Here is a 19866-nt window from a genome sequence, read left to right as displayed (position 1 = left end):
GAGGATGTAGAGCCCCTGAGATCGCAAGGCCCAGAAATGGGGGAATGTGGGAGCCTGTCCACCCTGGGTGTCTACCGTGCGAGCCCGCTGTGAGAGTGGGTTATGCGTGAATGTCCGTGGGGAGTGTTGGGAGAGTGCTGGCTGCAGGGAGGGGGTCCGCTGTGGGCACGTGCGCGCCTGCAGGGCTGGCGCGGAAGCCACAGGCCACCCTCCTGCTGCCAGACGGACACATGTGCCGGGTGTGAGCCTGCTTCTCTGTGCAGGGCGTCCCGTGGCCTTTGCTGTGTCTCTGAGGTCAATAGTGTTGATGAGGGCAGGGAGACCACGTGGCCCAGGCTCGGCTGCTAAGAGCAAGAGTTGGGTCCAGACGTGTCTGACTGGCTCCTGATCCTGCTCTGTCCCCCACCCTGGGTGCCACTCAGAGGGGACAGTCACTCCTGAACCCGGAGATGTTGGAAGGCAAGACTCTCATTTTCAGGGTGTCGGTCTCAGCAGACCCGCTTCTCGTAGATCCTGCCTGAGTGTTTGAAGGGCGGTGACGATAGACTGAGGAAATCGTTTTAAGACAGCCGGAAAATTGTTCTTTGATAACTCTGCTCCTCTTCAGAAATGACCGCCGAGTACGCCTGCACGAGGAAACAGTTCAACAGGAACCTCAGCGAGTTTGGCTTGATTCAGGTATGGAGGGTCAAGCACCGCACGGGCTGACTCTACCCCATGGGCATTGAAAGTGTGCTTGGGGGTCTGTACTGCCGACTCCTAGGCGGTGATTCGGGGAGAAGATGAGCACGTGGCCCCTTTTACGAGTGCCGGGCCTTGGTGCTCTTGGGCACTGGGCCTGGTCTGAATTACCTTCTCTGCTGCTCGGCAGGTTTGAGTCTCAGTACAGGCAGATTCTTTCTTGATTGTGTATTTTTCTGAACGCTCCAGGAGAAGTTTGCCCTGATGGCTCAGAAGGCTTACGTGATGGAAAGTATGGCCTACCTCACCGCGGGGATGCTGGACCAGCCGGGCTTCCCTGACTGCTCCATCGAGGCCGCCATGGTGAAGGTAACCCCACGCACAGCGTGCCTGCCGTCTTCCTCCTTAGTTTGTCGCTGCTTAGGTATTTACGAGGTACCCACCGTGCCAGGCACCCCTGGGATGCAGCCGGGGAGAGCAGAGTAGCGTAGGAGCAGCAGCAGAGGACAGCGTCCAGCTTACGAGAGGCCAGTGTCTCCCAGCAAGCTGCTGGTGATGACAGCAAAAGAAGAGGATACACACTGTGTATTGTAACTTCCTGTTTTCCTAACAAAGCAGCTGGGCTTCCTTGGGAAGGACTGTGCTGTCCTGAGTCTGTGGTCTTCCTGCATTTTGGTATCAAAACTTCCTTTCATGAAATAGCAAATAGCAGAGAGTTCCCTGTGCTTCTGTCTTGTTTTGGGGAGGGGAGTCAGTTTTTGGCCACCAGTGAGACGTGACAGTCAGGGCTCCTACCTGGGTCGTCTCATCCCAAAGCCCAGTTCTCCGCGTGGAGCCTCCCACCCCGTCCGCAGCCACCTGGCCCCGAGGCAGAGGGTCCTCCTCCTGAAGGGGCTTTGGGGCTGACGGCCCCGTGCTGACCTTGCCCCGGGTCCACGGCAGGTGTTCAGCTCCGAGGCCGCCTGGCAGTGTGTGAGCGAGGCGCTCCAGGTCCTCGGGGGCTCAGGCTACATGAGGGACTACCCGTACGAGCGCATCCTGCGCGACAGCCGCATCCTGCTCATCTTCGAGGTGAGTGCGCCGTCCGCCGGGCTCTCGGCCCCGCCCCGCTGTAGACCCCAGAGCCTCGTGGTCCTGGCGCCAGGCCGCAGAGCCCAGGCCGGCTGGTGCGTCCTCTCGCTTGACTGCCCGCAGGTCTCCGCCTGGGAGGCCGGGGTGCAGCCTCCAGTGCCCATTCCAGGTGATGAGGCAGCTGGCAGGGTCACCCCAAGGGTGTTCCCTGGCACCTCTGATGTTGGGAGTTCACAGGCTGGGAGCAGGGAGGAAAGGGCATTGGGACCCCAGAGTCGCCTTTGGGGCGCTGCTGGTCTGGTCGTGCAGCCTGGCTGAGAGAGGATGACTCCAGAACACCAGTGTGGTGAGGGGCTGGGGTCTCAGGAAGGAGTGCACTTGGCCTTGGGGGCAGAGGGCAGGGGAGTGGTGTGTGCCAGGTCCTGACGGGACCTTACCTGCCGGCACCAGGTAAACGGAGGGAGCAGCGGCCGGTCCTGCTCGGCGGGGCTGGGGTATTGGTGGGGCAGGGTGGGCAGGGCAGAGGGGCTGGGCGGGAAGGCCAGAGAGTAGCCAGCCATGGAAGCCTATTTGGATCGTACTGTGAGGGCCGGGAAGCAGTAACAAAGTTTGGAGCAGAGAATGGCTTGCTTGCGTTCGTGACCGTGGAAATGCCCCAAGCCTGCCCAGGGCGTAGGTGGCAGCGGTGCGGCCAGCGGCTGTGGAGGGAGGCCGGCCAGGATTTCAGGCTGGACACAGGTGTGCGGAGGCAGACCCTGGGACCAGTGCGAGGCTGGGCGCCTGGGGGGCTCCCCCTCCAGGGGAAAGACTGCATGGGCTGCTGGTGTCCCCTGTGTCCTCTCCCTTAGTGGACAGGGCGCGGCCAGCCCGAGGCCCCAGGGACAGGTCCCACCTCACGACCCTGCTGCCCCAGGCCTGCCTCTCCCAAGGCCCCTCCCCTTGGCCCGGGCGAGTGCAGTCCTCTGTGGTTGGTGGGGTGGTCAGCACGGGTTCAGGGGCTCTGAGGGGTGCAGGGCCCTCAGCGTGAAGCCAAGACCACCCGGGACGGGCCTGGGTCAGCCTGGAGTTCTCCCTGCTGCCACTTCTGCTCCCACGGAGTCTCCGTCCGTGGTGCGGCCTGGCAGTGTGCCCCAGTCCAGCCCCGCCTCTCTGACTCTCAGCACCACTGTGCACGACAGGCACAAGCCCCCTGGTCTGCGTCCCCGAGGTCACATGGCTCACGGTTGGGGGGGGGGGTGCCCAGGGGTGGCAGCAGGGAAGAGGTAGCCCCCGGGGTGTTGGCACCTGGCACTGCGGTGCGGCCAGCTGCTTCCCGAGGAGCCAGGCCTGGACTGAGCTAGTAGTGGGTCCACTAAGGACTTGTGTCCTGGGTACTAGTACCCTTCACTTCTTTTAAGGGGGCTGTTTCTCTGCTTAAAAGAAGTAAAATCGGAAGCTTGGAAAAAGGAATGACTCATGCACAGTTGGTCATGGGATGGGGTAGGTCCCAGAGGGAGGCCGCCGCCATCTGGTCAGCCCCAACTTGTCCCGTGGAAGCAGTAGCCCACGTGTTGCCCTGGCCCCCGGTCACAGCCCTGCTCCCAGCTGCTGCTGAAGAGTGAGCGGGATGCAGCAGGGCCTAGCCAGTCACACACGCGGCACTGCTAGGGCTGCCCTGACGTGGGCAGCCTTTGACCTGGATAATGTTGGCCACAGGGAACCAACGAGATTCTCCGGATGTACATCGCCCTGACAGGCTTGCAGCATGCCGGCCGCATCCTGACTGCAAGGGTCAAGTAGGTACCGCGTCCACCCTCTGCCCCTCGGGTCCACCCTGCCCAGCAGAGGCCTGTCCCAGGGCAGCCAGAGAAGGGCGCTGCCTCATCCGTAGACCAGGCGTGCAGCCTGGCAGGGCTCAGTTGGCTCACAGGCTGGCTGGAGGGAGGGAAGCCGCCAGGGCCCTGCCCTCCTCCCCTGCAGCTCCCGTCTAGAACCGGGGCAAGGAGAGACGTCAGCTCCAAGGCCAACACAGGACTGGTTTCCTCTCCTGCCCCCACCCTTGGGGCCAGGACAGTGAGTAGTCCCTGCCGGCGCCCAGGCATGGCTGGCCCAGAGGACTTCTCAGGCTCTCGGGGAGAGAATAACCTGGAAGCAGGTGTGACCCGGGTGTCCCCTCGGGCTGTACAGGAGATGGCTGCTCCCTGACGAACTGTCCAGGTCCTGGGTTGGCCCCTCTGGCTTTGCATAGTCAGGGAGCTTTTGCCCGGGTTCCCTAGAGCTGCTGGCATGGAGGCGGGGCCGTGTTGCTGGGCAGCAGGAGCCGGCTGCAGGGCCTCTGCTTACAGAGCCTGGGTTCTCTGCAGGCAGCTTAAACAGGGCAATGTGACCACCATCATGGAGACTGTCAGCCGGAGGGTTCGGGACTCCCTGGGCCGAACTGTGGACCTTGGGCTGACAGGGAAGCTCGGAGCCGTGCACCCCAGCATGGAGGTGAGTGGGTCCAGCCAGGGGTATCCCCTTCCCAGAGGGGGCGTGGTGGGGGCACCGGGGAGGACCAGGCAGTCCGAGGGTCACCAGGTGCCTTCTCCACCCTGTCACGGTGGAGAACAGCCAAGCCTGGCAGCAGGGCCTGGGCACCACGGGAGGGCGGTGCTGAGCGGAATCCTCCCCCCGGCCCCCCAGGACAGTGCCCACAAGCTCGAGCAGAACGTGCACTACTTCAGCCGCACGGTGGAGACCCTGCTGCTTCGCTTTGGCAAGGTACCTGGGGGCAGCGAAGCGGGCCAGCATCTGTGAGATGACATTTTGCCAAGCGTGGGGACCAGGCCATGAAATCTTGGTCACCTTGGAGGGCTGGGGAAGCAGGGCTGGCTGTGGCTGCCTGCCCTGGGGACCACTCAGCTAGCTGGGGAGCGTGGGGGGAGCCCCTGCTGGGTGGGCACCTTCTAGGTGACCAGAGGCTCCCTGGAGCCGGGAGGGGCAGCCCCACCTGGACCTTACTCTTAGGACCTGATCTGTGTTTCTTGCATCCAAAGGTGGTAATAAGCACTGGCCGGTGGTCTCAGCCCGGCTTCTGGGACATGGTCTTGTCTTGACTCCTGCCCAGACCTGGACAGAGCTAAGGGAAAACCCGAAGGGAAGGCAGTGTTAGCCCTGCTCCCCCAGGGTGTAGAGAGAGGCTCAGAGATGAGCAAAGGTGGGCCTGGAAGAGTGTGTTGGAGTCGTGTCCGGGTGGCCAGTCTCCACCCTGCCCTCTGTTCCCAGACCATCGTGGAGGAGCAGTTGGTCTTGAAGCGAGTGGCCAACATCCTCATCAACCTGTACGGGATGACAGCCGTGCTGTCGCGGGCCAGCCGCTCTATCCGCGTGGGGCTCCAGAACCACGACCATGAGGTGGGCCCGCCCCTCCCCCCTGCACAGGCAGCCTCCCTGCAGGGGTCCTCCTGCTGCACTTTAATGAGGCTGGGTAGTGGGGAAGGGAGGGGCTGGGCGCGTCCAGGGCTGTGTCCCGGGGGTCAGGGTGAGCACGGGTCCACGCCAGCTGACCCAGAAATGGGTGTGGTTGCCAAGTTGTGTCCGTGGCCATAGCTGGTGCTCTCAGCTCCCATGGGCGGGTCTGTGCTGTTCAGGACACAGGGCCACTGCCCTTCACCTTCCTGCCTGGGGGCGGGGAGGGGGAGTGAGTGTCGAATCCGAAACCCAGCGCCCTCACCCCATGTGCCAGCAGGGTGGGTGCACACCCGCAGTCTTGACGTGCACCATGCCTGCGGGGATTGAGTCACTTGCCCTGGGGACAGAGCTGGTTTGGCTCACGGCTGCCATGGCTTCTGAGCCAGGCCACCTGACTCTGGTCAAGCTGCCCGCTTTGGCTGACCGAGTTCTTTGAAGCTCAGAGGTCAGGCTCCAGGCCGGGCAGCGCTAAGGCCCAGCGATCCCAGGGTCCTCAGCAGTCATCCTCTCGGACTTTGGTTCTGGCAGGTTCTGTTGGCCAACATCTTCTGCACGGAAGCTTACTACCAGAATCTCTTCGCTCTGTCTCAGCTGGACAAGTGTAAGTGGGCGGCTCAGGTTGGGGGAGAGTGGGGGGGTGGGACCTGATGCCAGGTGAGAGCCTCTTGGGGGGACCCCTGTACCCAGCTGACCTGCGGAGGGAGGAGCGCGGGACTCCACGCAACTCTGAGCACTGGCACCCCACACCCACCGTGCTGACGCGGCTGTCACCGCCTGCACTGGGGATGACGAAATGGCTTCTCCAGCAGGTGGGGTCGCCAGGGGGCAGCCCACAATCACTTCCTGGGGACGGGGCTGCCACCTTCAGGGCTCCTTCACACCAGAGGGCTGACTTCGTGATAACAGGAATTGCTGGAACATTTTTTTCCAAAGATCACCTACTCTTCCTCTTTCCCTCCCAGATTCTCCGGAAAATCTCGATGAACTGATCAAGAAAGTGTCCCAGCAGGTCCTAGAGAAGCGAGCCTACGTCTGTGCCCACCCTCTGGACTGGACATCCTGAAGCAGGGCGACAGCATCCCTGCTGCTGTCCGCCTGACACACGCCTTCCAGAAGGTAGAGAACTTGCTTTATTACAAGCTGACCAAGTTCTCTGACGGGCTTTCTCCAGGCCCCCGTGGGCACTATTGCCTGACACGATCCCGGGCTCTGAGCCGACACGGGGAGAGCGCGGAGCTGCTGAGACTCGCCTCACCGGGAGGCTTCGGGGTGGAAGCTGGCCTGGGGTGGTAGGGCCGCGTCTCAGCAGGGTGGCCATTTCTGCCAGACCACACGTTCTCCAAGAAACAGCTTGAAAACCGCGTATGTGTCATTCTTTAAGCTAGGAGCCAAAGGAAGGACAGTTTGTGTTTCCCCTTCTAGTGTTTGCTGCACTGGTCACCTGTTTCCTCAGAGCCAGCCTCACAACCTCTTGACCCTGCGCTCCCCCCTGTGGTGGTGGCTTCCAGGGCCCTTTGTCCTCATGTGTGAGAAGAGGGCTCCAGGAGCAGAGGGGCAGGTGCCCGGGCCACGGTGCTGTGCAGGTTTGGTCCTGCGCAGGTGATGTTGCTGCTGCCTGACAGCAGGTGCTGCTCCTAGCTGGTGCTTCTCTGCCACTTGACAAGGACGAGCAGCATCTTCCGGCGGCACAGACGGGCCTCTACACACCTGCCCTGGTGTGCTCACCTGGTAGGCTTCCTGCTCGGGCGGTTCCCAGTGCTTTGCCCATCACAGGCCTTGCCTTGAGGGGGCCAGGCTTTGGTCCTGGGAGGAGGAGCCGTCATCCACCTGCGGGGCTAGGCCTGCTGCCGGCGTTCTGACAGCTCATCTTCCCGATGACACTGCAGCTTCTTTGCTGGCGTAGATGGAGAGGTCATGGCTTCTCACCTGGTGCCAGGACAGCAGTCTGCGGGGAGCTGTTCTCACCCATGTGTCTTCAGGTGTGCGCCCTGGGGCTGGGAAGGGCCGGAGCAGCGAGCCTGCTGTCCCTGCACTGGACCACAGCAGTGACCCTGAGCCTGGGACCCTGCCTGCGGCCCCAGAGCCTGGGGCCTCTACTGAAGGGGAGGTGGCACAGCCCAGAGGAGGGGAGTAGACCAGTTTCAGCAGCTTGTCAGCACGTCCTCCGGTTTCACGGAGCTGTTACCAGCAGCCCTTAGGAGTCAGGGAAGGAAAGCACTCCACCGTTTATCCAGTCTAGCTTTCTGGGCAAGGGGTCTCTTTCTGGGCAAGGGGTCTGTGGCCAGATCAACTCACCGCTCTTTCTCCCTGAAGATTCTGGTTCTGTTAATTCACAGGTTTGGTTCTCTACCTATAAATGATTTCTGGTCCCTCTGCACAAACGGGGGATGAAGAAAACTTGGAGGGGTGGTGTGGCCAGGCCCCCGCCTGCCCCCACGGGTGACAACCAGCTGTGTCTGGGAGCCGGAAGGGCCCAGCAGCACCCAGAGCCTGCCGAGGCTGGTCATGGGTAACACAGTGTGAAGCCTGAAAGCCCTTAGCCCTACCTTCCAAGGCCTCCCTTTCATAGAAACCAAGCCCAGAGCGGTGGCGGGACCTGCCCCCGCCATCACACAGCAAGTGAATCCAGCTGGAACCAGAAGTTCCGGCCAGCCTGCACTCTGAAGCCAGCCCCCCGCCGAATCCTGATTTCCCAGCCCAGGAGTGTGGCTGCTAAAACAGAACGAGTGCTGCCCACAGTTACCTGTCCCGGGCTTTGGCGCGGGAGGGGCCGGCGGCAGCTGTGTGTACAGATCCAAGTCCTGGGGGCGCCGGTCCCAGCCCCTGCTCTCTCGGTGCAGCACTGACTCCAGTATGTTAGCAAACAGCGCTTTCTCCCTCCACTCCTACGTTGGGGGGCAGCAGGTCAGGGGGAGGCCCCTGCGGACGCCCACCGGAGACCCACTCCCGCCACCCACCTCTGTGACGGCGCCAAGGGGTGGCAGCCCCAGGTGATGTGTCCTGCCCGTGCTGTGAAGACCAGTCACTTGGAACCCGTTGGGTGTGAGCCAGGTGTCACGGGACTTCCTCTCGGCTTTTCTCTTCTCCTCATCTGAATCCTGAGGCTCCACTGTGGCTGACAGGTAGCTCTGGGAGTGCGTGAGTCTCCTCGGCTCCTGGAAATGCGAGCAGACGTGGCTAGATGGGCTGACAGCGGACCTCGGTGGGGCTGACCGGCTGCCAGTCTTGGGGGCAGGATGCTGGCTCCTGGCGGTGCGGGGTGCATGCTGGTTACCAGAGCCAGGCAGCAGCCCAGTGAGGGCCACGTCCCTCGAGGAGCGAAAAAGCTGAACCCTCCTATATTTTCGTGGGAATGTACATTGGCAAAAGCCACCATAAAGGACAGTATCGAAGCTCCTAACAAAAGTAAAAGGAGCCCAGCCCCAGGAGCACTCCTGGGCGTGTATCTGGAGAAACCCATAATTGGAAATGAACCAGGCGCCCCACAGTTATACTTCCAACAGCCAGGACACAGAAACAACCAAAATGTCCACCGACAGACGACTGGATACAGACAATATGGTACATATATACAATGGACTATTAATCAGCCATAAACAACAATGAAATAATGCTATTGGCAGCACCATGCATGGACCTGGGATAATCATACAGTAAGTGAAGTGAGTCAGAGGAAGACGAATAGCATATGATATCAGTTACACCTAGGACTGAACACTAGACACACATGAACACAGCATGAACACTGTGTAACACACAGTGTTACAAAACAGCAACACACTTACTTGGAAAACGAACGTAGGGCTCACAAAAAGGAAAAGTAGAGGCAAAGGATAAATTAGGAGGTCGACCTTCATGTACACACAACCATATATATATATATATATATATATATATATATATATACGTATGTGTGTGTGTATATATAAAGTGCATATGTCTGTGTGTGTGTGTGTATATATTTATATATATATATATACACACACATTTGATGGATAATCAACATGGACCTCCTGTAAAGCAAAGGGAACTCTGTTCAACGTTCAGCAATAACCTATATGTGAAAAGAATTCGAAATAGAATAGATACATGAATATCAATAAGAGAATCAGCTTGCTGTACACCTACACCAAACACCACACTGTAAATTACCCCTACCGCAACATACCATAAGAATTAAACTGACAACGCAAATGGACAGAAATGGGTACACTTTTCGCCTCCCGCCTCGGTGATATTCGCTGGTGTTACATCCCAGCAGGCTGAGCAGCCTGGGGTCCAAGGGTGCACTGAGGTGGAGCCGAGAGACGTGAAGAGGACGTGCCTGCAAATGCAGCCCCTTAAAGCTGTCCTGTCTCTTCCTTTGTGGGGGGAACCAAACCTTCAGAATCTAGGTGGGCCTTCCGAGAGCTAAAAGGAAGCCAAGTGCACCCCAACCATGGGGGACCATCTAGGCTGCAGGGGATTCAAACCGTGACCGAGCCTCCACGGCTGCTGCTGGTGGGCTTCCCACATCCGGCCTCCTTGCCAGGAGTCACCCCACCTACACACCGCAGCACCCGCAGCTTTAGCCAGGGTTTGGAATTTTCGGGGGCGTAGAAGCTTAACAGGGAAGAGGTAGTGACACACAAGCCCTTGGGTGTGGCCTCTGGCACCTTCCCCTCTAATTCACAGCCCAGCACCATGACTCCCCCTAAAACTTTTGGTTGCCGAGGAACCAGAGCTGGGCATGAAGAAATGCTGCCGCCTTGTGGACGTTTCCCATAACAACAACTTTACAACCGGTGTTTAAGGGCACATCATATTCAGGAAGCCTGTGGGGCTTTTAACGACACGTGTGCTCAAAAATCACCTGGGTTAGGCAACCGAAAAATAAATTAGAAACACACACACCCTCAAAAAGCCAAATTTGAAGAGGGAAAGTTTACTCACACTGTTTAAAATAAAAAAATACACACCACGACAAGATGCATATCACTCATTATTTGACAAATGCCAATCCACCGTGTAACGAGGCGTCGCCTCACAGCGGGAAGAATGGCCAGCATCAAAAAGTCTACAAACAATCGATGGGGAATGAGCGTGGAGAAAAGGGAACCTTCCAGCTCGGTGAGTGCAAATGTACATTGGTGACCGCCACTAGAAAGCACTGTATCCCAGTTCCTAGAAAACTAAAGAGAGAGCGACCCTATACTTCTGCAGGCCCACTCCTGGGCATTACTCGGGAACATGCATAATTCAGAAAGACACAAGCACCCCAACGTTCTTTGTGGCACTATTTACAAACGCCAAGACACAGAAACAAATAGGCCAGCGAGTGATGAATACATAAACAGCAGGTCCTACGTGTATACAAGGGACCGTTACTCAGCCAGGATAAAGGATGAAATAATGCCATTAGAAGCAACATGGATGGACCTGCGATGCCCAAACACTGAGTGAAGTCAGTCAGACAGAGGAGGACCCACAGCATATAACATCACTTATAGGAGGAAGGGAAACATACATACAACTGAACTAGTTTACTAAACAGAAACAGAGTCACCGACTTTCTCAATAAACCTAGGGTTACCAAAAAGAAAGTGGGGTAGGAGATATAAGTTAGGCGGTTCACATGAACACATACACAGAAAAATACCTATAAACATATATATAAAACACGCACTCGACAAGGACTACTGTACAACACCAGGACCTCTATTCAACGTTCTGCAATAACCTATACGGAAAAGGAATCCGAAAAATAGTAGCTGTATTACATGTGTAACTCAATCAGCTTGCTGTACACTACACCAAACCCCACTTTGGAAATCAACTCTAGTACAACATACCATCAGAATTAAGCTGAAAAAGAAAGTAAAAGGAAAGAAATGGGCATGCTTTTCGCCTCGGGCCCCGGTGATAGGCGCTGGTGTCACATCCCAGCAGCCTGAGCAGCCTGGGGTCCCAAGGGTGCACTGAGGTGGAGCCGAGAGACGTGAAGAGGACGTGCCTGCAAATGCAGCCCCTTAAAGCTGTCCTGTCTCTTCCTTTGTGGGGGGAACCAAACCTTCAGAACCTAGGTGGGCCTTCCGAGAGCTAAAAGGAAGCCAAGTGCACCCCAACCATGGGGGACCATCTAGGCTGCAGGAGATTCAAAACGTGACCGAGCCTCCACGGCTGCTGCTGGTGGGCTTCCCACATCCGGCCTCCTTGCCAGGAGTCACCCCACCTACACAGGGCAGCACCCGCAGCTTTAGCCAGGGTTTGGACTTTTCGGGGGCGTGAAGCTTAACAGGGAAGAGGTAGTGACACACAAGCCCTTGGGTGTTGCCTCTGGCACCTTCCCCTCTAATTCACAGCCTAGTAAGATGACTCTTCCTAACGCTTTTGGTTGCCAACAAACTAGAGCTGGCCACGAAGAAATGCTGCCGCCTTGTGGACGTTTCGCGGAACAACAACTTTACAACCGGTGCTTCAGGGCACCTAATACTCACAGAGCCTGTGGGGCTTTTAATAACACGTGTCTTCAAAAATGACCTGGGTTAGGTAACCGAAAAAACATTCAAAAAACACAGACTTTCAAGAAGCCAAATTTCAGGAGGGAAAGTTTACTCACACTGTTTAAAAAGAAAAACCCCGACCACGACAGGAAGCAGAAAGTCGCTGATTATCCGACAAATGCATATCAAAATTCTAAAGTGGCATCATCTCGCAGCAGGCGGTATGGCCAGCATCAAAAAGTCTACAAACAATCGATGGGGAATGAGTGTGGAGAAAAGGGAACCTTCCAACTCGGTGAGTGCAAATGTACATTGGTGACCGCCACTAGAAAGCACTGTATCCCAGTTCCTAGAAAACTAAGGAGAGAGCGAACCTATACTACTGCATATCCACTCCTGGGCGCTACTCCGGAAAATCCATAATTCAAAAAGACACAAGCACCCCAACGTTAACTGCAGCACTATTTACAATCGCCAAGACACACAAACAAGTAGTCCAGCGAGTGATGAATACATAAACAGGAGGTCCTACGTGTATACAAGGAACTGTTACTCAGCCAGCAAAAACAATGAAATAATGCCATCAGAAGCAACATGGATGGACCTGGGATGCCCAAACACTGAGTGAAGTCAGACAGACAGAGGAGGACCCATAGCATATAATATCACTTATAGGAGGAAGGGAAACATACATACAACTGAACTAGTATACCAAACAGAAACAGAGTCACCGACTTTCAGATTAAAGCTAGGGTTACCAAAAAGAAAGTGGGGTAGGAGATATAAGTTAGGCGTTTCACATGAACACATACACAGAAAAATACCTATAAACATATATATATATATATATATATGTATTAAAAAAAACACGCACTCGACAAGGACTACTGTACAACACCAGGACCTCTATTCAATGTTCTGCAATAACCTATATGGGAAAGGAATCCGAAAAACAGTAGCTATATTTCATGTGTAACTCAATCAGCTTGCTGTACACCTACACCAAACCCCACTTTGGAAATCAACTCCAGTACAACATACCATCAGAATTAAGCTGAAAAAGAAAGTAAAAGGAAAGAAATGGGCATGCGTTTCGCCTCGGGCCCCGGTGATAGGCGCTGGTGTCACATCCCAGCAGGCTGAGCAGCCTGGGGTCCAAGGGTGCACTGAGGTGGAGCCGAGAGACGTGAAGAGGACGTGCCTGCAAATGCAGCCCCTTAAAGCTGTCCTGTCTCTTCCTTTGTGGGGGGAACCAAACCTTCAGAACCTAGGTGGGCCTTCCGAGAGCTAAAAGGAAGCCAAGTGCACCCCAACCATGGGGGACCATCTAGGCTGCAGGGGATTCAAACCGTGACCGAGCCTCCACGGCTGCTGCTGGTGGGCTTCCCACATCCGGCCTCCTTGCCAGGAGTCACCCCACCTACACACCGCAGCACCCGCAGCTTTAGCCAGGGTTTGGAATTTTCGGGGGCGTAGAAGCTTAACAGGGAAGAGGTAGTGACACACAAGCCCTTGGGTGTGGCCTCTGGCACCTTCCCCTCTAATTCACAGCCCAGCACCATGACTCCCCCTAAAACTTTTGGTTGCCGAGGAACCAGAGCTGGGCATGAAGAAATGCTGCCGCCTTGTGGACGTTTCCCGTAACAACAACTTTACAACCGGTGTTTAAGGGCACATCATATTCAGGAAGCCTGTGGGGCTTTTAACGACACGTGTGCTCAAAAATCACCTGGGTTAGGCAACCGAAAAATAAATTAGAAACACACACACCCTCAAAAAGCCAAATTTGAAGAGGGAAAGTTTACTCACACTCTTTAAAATTAAAAAATACACACCACGACAAGATGCATATCACTCATTATTTGACAAATGCCAATCCACCGTGTAACGAGGCGTCGCCTCACAGCGGGAAGAATGGCCAGCATCAAAAAGTCTACAAACAATCGATGGGGAATGAGCGTGGAGAAAAGGGAACCTTCCAGCTCGGTGAGTGCAAATGTACATTGGTGACCGCCACTAGAAAGCACTGTATCCCAGTTCCTAGAAAACTAAAGAGAGAGCGACCCTATACTTCTGCAGGCCCACTCCTGGGCATTACTCGGGAACATGCATAATTCAGAAAGACACAAGCACCCCAACGTTCTTTGCGGCACTATTTACAAACGCCAAGACACAGAAACAAATAGGCCAGCGAGTGATGAATACATAAACAGCAGGTCCTACGTGTATACAAGGGACCGTTACTCAGCCAGGATAAAGGATGAAATAATGCCATTAGAAGCAACATGGATGGACCTGCGATGCCCAAACACTGAGTGAAGTCAGTCAGACAGAGGAGGACCCACAGCATATAATATCACTTATAGGAGGAAGGGAAACATACATACAACTGAACTAGTTTACTAAACAGAAACAGAGTCACCGACTTTCTCAATAAACCTAGGGTTACCAAAAAGAAAGTGGGGTAGGAGATATAAGTTAGGCGGTTCACATGAACACATACACAGAAAAATACCTATAAACATATATATAAAACACGCACTCGACAAGGACTACTGTACAACACCAGGACCTCTATTCAACGTTCTGCAATAACCTATACGGAAAAGGAATCCGAAAAATAGTAGCTGTATTACATGTGTAACTCAATCAGCTTGCTGTACACTACACCAAACCCCACTTTGGAAATCAACTCTAGTACAACATACCATCAGAATTAAGCTGAAAAAGAAAGTAAAAGGAAAGAAATGGGCATGCTTTTCGCCTCGGGCCCCGGTGATAGGCGCTGGTGTCACATCCCAGCAGCCTGAGCAGCCTGGGGTCCCAAGGGTGCACTGCGGTGGAGCCGAGAGACGTGAAGAGGACGTGCCTGCAAATGCAGCCCCTTAAAGCTGTCGTGTCTCTTCCTTTCTGGGGGGAACCAAACCTTCAGGACCTAGGTGGGCCTTCCTAGAGCTAAAAGGAAGCCAAGTGCACCCCAACCATGGGGGACCATCTAGGCTGCAGGAGATTCAAACCGTGACCGAGCCTCCACGGCTGCTGCTGGTGGGCTTCCCACATCCGGCCTCCTTGCCAGGAGTCACCCCACCTACACACCGCAGCACCCGCAGCTTTAGCCAGGGTTTGGACTTTTCGGGGGCGTGAAGCTTAACAGGGAAGAGGTAGTGACACACAAGCCCTTGGGTGTTGCCTCTGGCACCTTCCCCTCTAATTCACAGCCCAGCACCATGACTCCCCCTAAACCTTTTGGTTGCCGAGGAACCAGAGCTGGGCATGAAGAAATGCTGCCGCCTTGTGGACGTTTCCCGTAACAACAACTTTACAACCGGTGCTTAAGGGCACATCATATTCAGGAAGCCTGTGGGGCTTTTAACGACACGTGTGCTCAAAAATCACCTGGGTTAGGCAACCGAAAAATAAATTAGAAACACACACACCCTCAAAAAGCCAAATTTGAAGAGGGAAAGTTTACTCACACTGTTTAAAATAAAAAAATACACACCACGACAAGATGCATATCACTCATTATTTGACAAATGCCAATCCAACGTGTAACGAGGCGTCGCCTCACAGCGGGAAGAATGGCCAGCATCAAAAAGTCTACAAACAATCGATGGGGAATGAGCGTGGAGAAAAGGGAACCTTCCAACTCGGTGAGTGGAAATGTACATTGGTGACCGCCACTAGAAAGCACTGTATCCCAGTTCCTAGAAAACTAAAGAGAGAGTGACCCTATACTTCTGCAGGCCCACTCCTGGGCATTACTCGGGAAAATGCATAATACACAAAGACACAAGCACCCCAACGTTCTTTGCGGCACTATTTACAAACGCCAAGACACAGAAACAAATAGGCCAGCGAGTGATGAATACATAAACAGCAGGTCCTACGTGTATACAAGGGACCGTTACTCAGCCAGGATAAAGGATGAAATAATGCCATTAGAAGCAACATGGATGGACCCGGGATGCCCAAACACTGAGTGAAGTCAGTCAGACAGAGGAGGACCCACAGCATATAATATCACTTATAGGAGGAAGGGAAACATACATACAACTGAACTAGTTTACTAAACAGAAACAGAGTCACCGACTTTCTCAATAAACCTAGGGTTACCAAAAAGAAAGTGGGGTAGGAGATATAAGTTAGGCGGTTCACATGAACACATACACAGAAAAATACCTATAAACATATATATAAAACACGCACTCGACAAGGACTACTGTACAACACCAGGACCTCTATTCAACGTTCTGCAATAACCTATACGGAAAAGGAATCCGAAAAATAGTAGCTGTATTACATGTGTAACTCAATCAGCTTGCTGTACACTACACCAAACCCCACTTTGGAAATCAACTCTAGTACAACATACCATCAGAATTAAGCTGAAAAAGAAAGTAAAAGGAAAGAAATGGGCATGCTTTTCGCCTCGGGCCCCAGTGATAGGCGCTGGTGTCACATCCCAGCAGCCTGAGCAGCCTGGGGTCCCAAGGGTGCACTAAGGTGGAGCCGAGAGACGTGAAGAGGACGTGCCTGCAAATGCAGCCCCTTAAAGCTGTCGTGTCTCTTCCTTTCTGGGGGGAACCAAACCTTCAGAACCTAGGTGGGCCTTCCTAGAGATAAAAGCAAGCCAAGTGCACCCCAACCATGGGGGACCATCTAGGCTGCAGGAGATTCAAAACGTGACCGAGCCTCCACGGCTGCTGCTGGTGGGCTTCCCACATCCGGCCTCCTTGCCAGGAGTCACCCCACCTACACAGGGCAGCACCCGCAGCTTTAGCCAGGGTTTGGACTTTTCGGGGGCGTGAAGCTTAACAGGGAAAAGGTAGTGACACACAAGCCCTTGGGTGTTGCCTCTCGCACCTTCCCCTCTAATTCACAGCCTAGTAAGATGACTCTTCCTAAGGCTTTTGGTTGCCAACAAACTAGAGGTGGCCACGAAGAAATGCTGCCGCCTTGTGGACGTCTCGCGGAACAACAACTTTACAACCGGTGCTTCAGGGCACCTAATACTCACAGAGCCTGTGGGGCTTTTAATAACACGTGTCTTCAAAAATGACCTGGGTTAGGTAACCGAAAACACATTCGAAAAACACAGACTTTCAAGAAGCCAAATTTCAGGAGGGAAAGTTTACTCACACTGTTTAAAAAGAAAAACCCCGACCACGACAGGAAGCAGAAAGTCGCTGATTATCCGACAAATGCATATCAAAATTCTAAAGTGGCATCATCTCGCAGCAGGCGGTATGGCCAGCATCAAAAAGTCTACAAACAATCGATGGGGAATGAGTGTGGAGAAAAGGGAACCTTCCAACTCGGTGAGTGCAAATGTACATTGGTGACCGCCACTAGAAAGCACTGTATCCCAGTTCCTAGAAAACTAAGGAGAGAGCGAACCTATACTACTGCATGTCCACTCCTGGGCGCTACTCCGGAAAATCCGTAATTCAAAAAGACACAAGCACCCCAACGTTAACTGCAGCACTATTTACAATCGCCAAGACACACAAACAAGTAGTCCAGCGAGTGATGAATACATAAACAGGAGGTCCTACGTGTATACAAGGAACTGTTACTCAGCCAGCAAAAAGAATGAAATAATGCCATCAGAAGCAACGTGGATGGACCTGGGATGCCCAAACACTGAGTGAAGTCAGACAGACAGAGGAGGACCCATAGCATATAATATCACTTATAGGAGGAAGGGAAACATACATACAACTGAACTAGTATACCAAACAGAAACAGAGTCACCGACTTTCAGATTAAAGCTAGGGTTACCAAAAAGAAAGTGGGGTAGGAGATATAAGTTAGGCGTTTCACATGAACACATACACAGAAAAATACCTATAAACATATATATATATTAAAAAACACACACTCGACAAGGACTACTGTACAACACCAGGACCTCTATTCAACGTTCTGCAATAACCTATACGGAAAAGGAATCGGAAAAATAGTAGCTGTATTACATGTGTAACTCAATCAGCTTGCTGTACACTACACCAAACCCCACTTTGGAAATCAACTCCAGTACAACATACCATCAGAATTAAGCTGAAAAAGAAAGTAAAAGGAAAGAAATGGGCATGCGTTTCGCCTCGGGCCCCGGTGATAGGCGCTGGTGTCACATCCCAGCAGGCTGAGCAGCCTGGGGTCCAAGGGTGCACTGAGGTGGAGCCGAGAGACGTGAAGAGGACGTGCCTGCAGATGCAGCCCCTTAAAGCTGTCCTGTCTCTTCCTTTGTGGGGGAACCAAACCTTCAGAATCTAGGTGGGCCTTCCGAGAGCTAAAAGGAAGCCAAGTGCACCCCAACCATGGGGGACCATCTAGGCTGCAGGGGATTCAAACCGTGACCGAGCCTCCACGGCTGCTGCTGGTGGGCTTCCCACATCCGGCCTCCTTGCCAGGCGTCACCCCACCTACACAGGGCAGCACCCGCAGCTTTAGCCAGGGTTTCGAATTTTCGGGGGCGTAGAAGCTTAACAGGGAAGAGGTAGTGACACACAAGCCCTTGGGTGTGGCCTCTGGCACCTTCCCCTCTAATTCACAGCCCAGCACCATGACTCCCCCTAAACCTTTTGGTTGCCGAGGAACCAGAGCTGGGCATGAAGAAATGCTGCCGCCTTGTGGACGTTTCCCGTAACAACAACTTTACAACCGGTGCTTAAGGGCACATCATATTCAGGAAGCCTGTGGGGCTTTTAACGACACGTGTGCTCAAAAATCACCTGGGTTAGGCAACCGAAAAATAAATTAGAAACACACACACCCTCAAAAAGCCAAATTTGAAGAGGGAAAGTTTACTCACACTGTTTAAAATAAAAAAATACACACCACGACAAGATGCATATCACTCATTATTTGACAAATGCCAATCCAACGTGTAACGAGGCGTCGCCTCACAGCGGGAAGAATGGCCAGCATCAAAAAGTCTACAAACAATCGATGGGGAATGAGCGTGGAGAAAAGGGAACCTTCCAACTCGGTGAGTGGAAATGTACATTGGTGACCGCCACTAGAAAGCACTGTATCCCAGTTCCTAGAAAACTAAAGAGAGAGCGACCCTATACTTCTGCAGGCCCACTCCTGGGCATTACTCGGGAAAATGCATAATTCAGAAAGACACAAGCACCCCAACGTTCTTTGTGGCACTATTTACAAACGCCAAGACACAGAAACAAATAGGCCAGCGAGTGATGAATACATAAACAGCAGGTCCTACGTGTATACAAGGGACCGTTACTCAGCCAGGATAAAGGATGAAATAATGCCATTAGAAGCAACATGGATGGACCCGGATGCCCAAACACTGAGTGAAGTCAGTCAGACAGAGGAGGACCCACAGCATATAATATCACTTATAGGAGGAAGGGAAACATACACACAACTGAACTAGTTTACTAAACAGAAACAGAGTCACCGACTTTCTCAATAAACCTAGGGTTGCCAAAAAGAAAGTGGGGTAGGAGATATAAGTTAGGCGGTTCACATGAACACATACACAGAAAAACACCTATAAACATATATATAAAACACGCACTCGACAAGGACTACTGTACAACACCAGGACCTCTATTCAACGTTCTGCAATAACCTATACGGAAAAGGAATCCGAAAAATAGTAGCTGTATTATATGTGTAACTCAATCAGCTTGCTGTACACTACACCAAACCCCACTTTGGAAATCAACTCTAGTACAACATACCATCAGAATTAAGCTGAAAAAGAAAGTAAAAGGAAAGAAATGGGCATGCTTTTCGCCTCGGGCCCCGGTGATAGGCGCTGGTGTCACATCCCAGCAGCCTGAGCAGCCTGGGGTCCCAAGGGTGCACTGAGGTGGAGCCGAGAGACGTGAAGAGGACGTGCCTGCAAATGCAGCCCCTTAAAGCTGTCGTGTCTCTTCCTTTCTGGGGGGAACCAAACCTTCAGAACCTAGGTGGGCCTTCCTAGAGCTGAAAGGAAGCCAAGTGCACCCCAACCATGGGGGACCATCTAGGCTGCAGGAGATTCAAACCGTGACCGAGCCTCCACGGCTGCTGCTGGTGGGCTTCCCACATCCGGCCTCCTTGCCAGGAGTCACCCCACCTACACACCGCAGCACCCGCAGCTTTAGCCAGGGTTTGGACTTTTCGGGGGCGTGAAGCTTAACAGGGAAGAGGTAGTGACACACAAGCCCTTGGGTGTTGCCTCTGG

The 19866-nt window shown here is 53.7% G+C and overlaps 2 protein-coding genes across 4 annotated transcripts in view; one reads left to right on the top strand and one right to left on the bottom strand.

Annotated features, from left to right (window-relative positions):
• Positions 1 to 6542, top strand: part of ACAD9 (acyl-CoA dehydrogenase family member 9) — a 59733-nt gene extending 53191 nt beyond the window's left edge. For 2 of the 3 annotated variants that reach the window (XM_049693714.1, XM_049693716.1), the window contains 9 exons: positions 608 to 678; positions 931 to 1050; positions 1624 to 1752; positions 3448 to 3527; positions 4095 to 4221; positions 4414 to 4491; positions 4996 to 5124; positions 5710 to 5782; positions 6144 to 6542. In XM_049693714.1, the coding sequence (XP_049549671.1) occupies positions 608 to 678; positions 931 to 1050; positions 1624 to 1752; positions 3448 to 3527; positions 4095 to 4221; positions 4414 to 4491; positions 4996 to 5124; positions 5710 to 5782; positions 6144 to 6244 (908 nt within the window). In that variant the 3' untranslated portion in view covers positions 6245 to 6542. The other variant, XM_049693715.1, reaches the window with a different exon arrangement.
• A 142-nt stretch (positions 6543 to 6684) lies between these two features.
• CFAP92 (cilia and flagella associated protein 92 (putative)) overlaps positions 6685 to 19866 on the bottom strand; it is a 173343-nt gene continuing 160161 nt past the window's right edge. The window contains exons 23-24 of the mRNA XM_049693712.1: positions 8139 to 8336; positions 6685 to 8066 (exon numbers count right to left, since the gene is read on the bottom strand). Of these exons, the coding sequence (XP_049549669.1) occupies positions 7512 to 8066; positions 8139 to 8336 (753 nt within the window). The 3' untranslated portion in view covers positions 6685 to 7511. The remainder of the gene's footprint in view (positions 8067 to 8138; positions 8337 to 19866) is intronic.

The sequence above is a fragment of the Orcinus orca genome, chromosome 10 (genome assembly GCF_937001465.1).
Source record: "Orcinus orca chromosome 10, mOrcOrc1.1, whole genome shotgun sequence".
Classification (NCBI taxonomy): domain Eukaryota; kingdom Metazoa; phylum Chordata; class Mammalia; order Artiodactyla; family Delphinidae; genus Orcinus; species Orcinus orca.
This window is presented reverse-complemented; position numbering and strand designations above follow the sequence as displayed.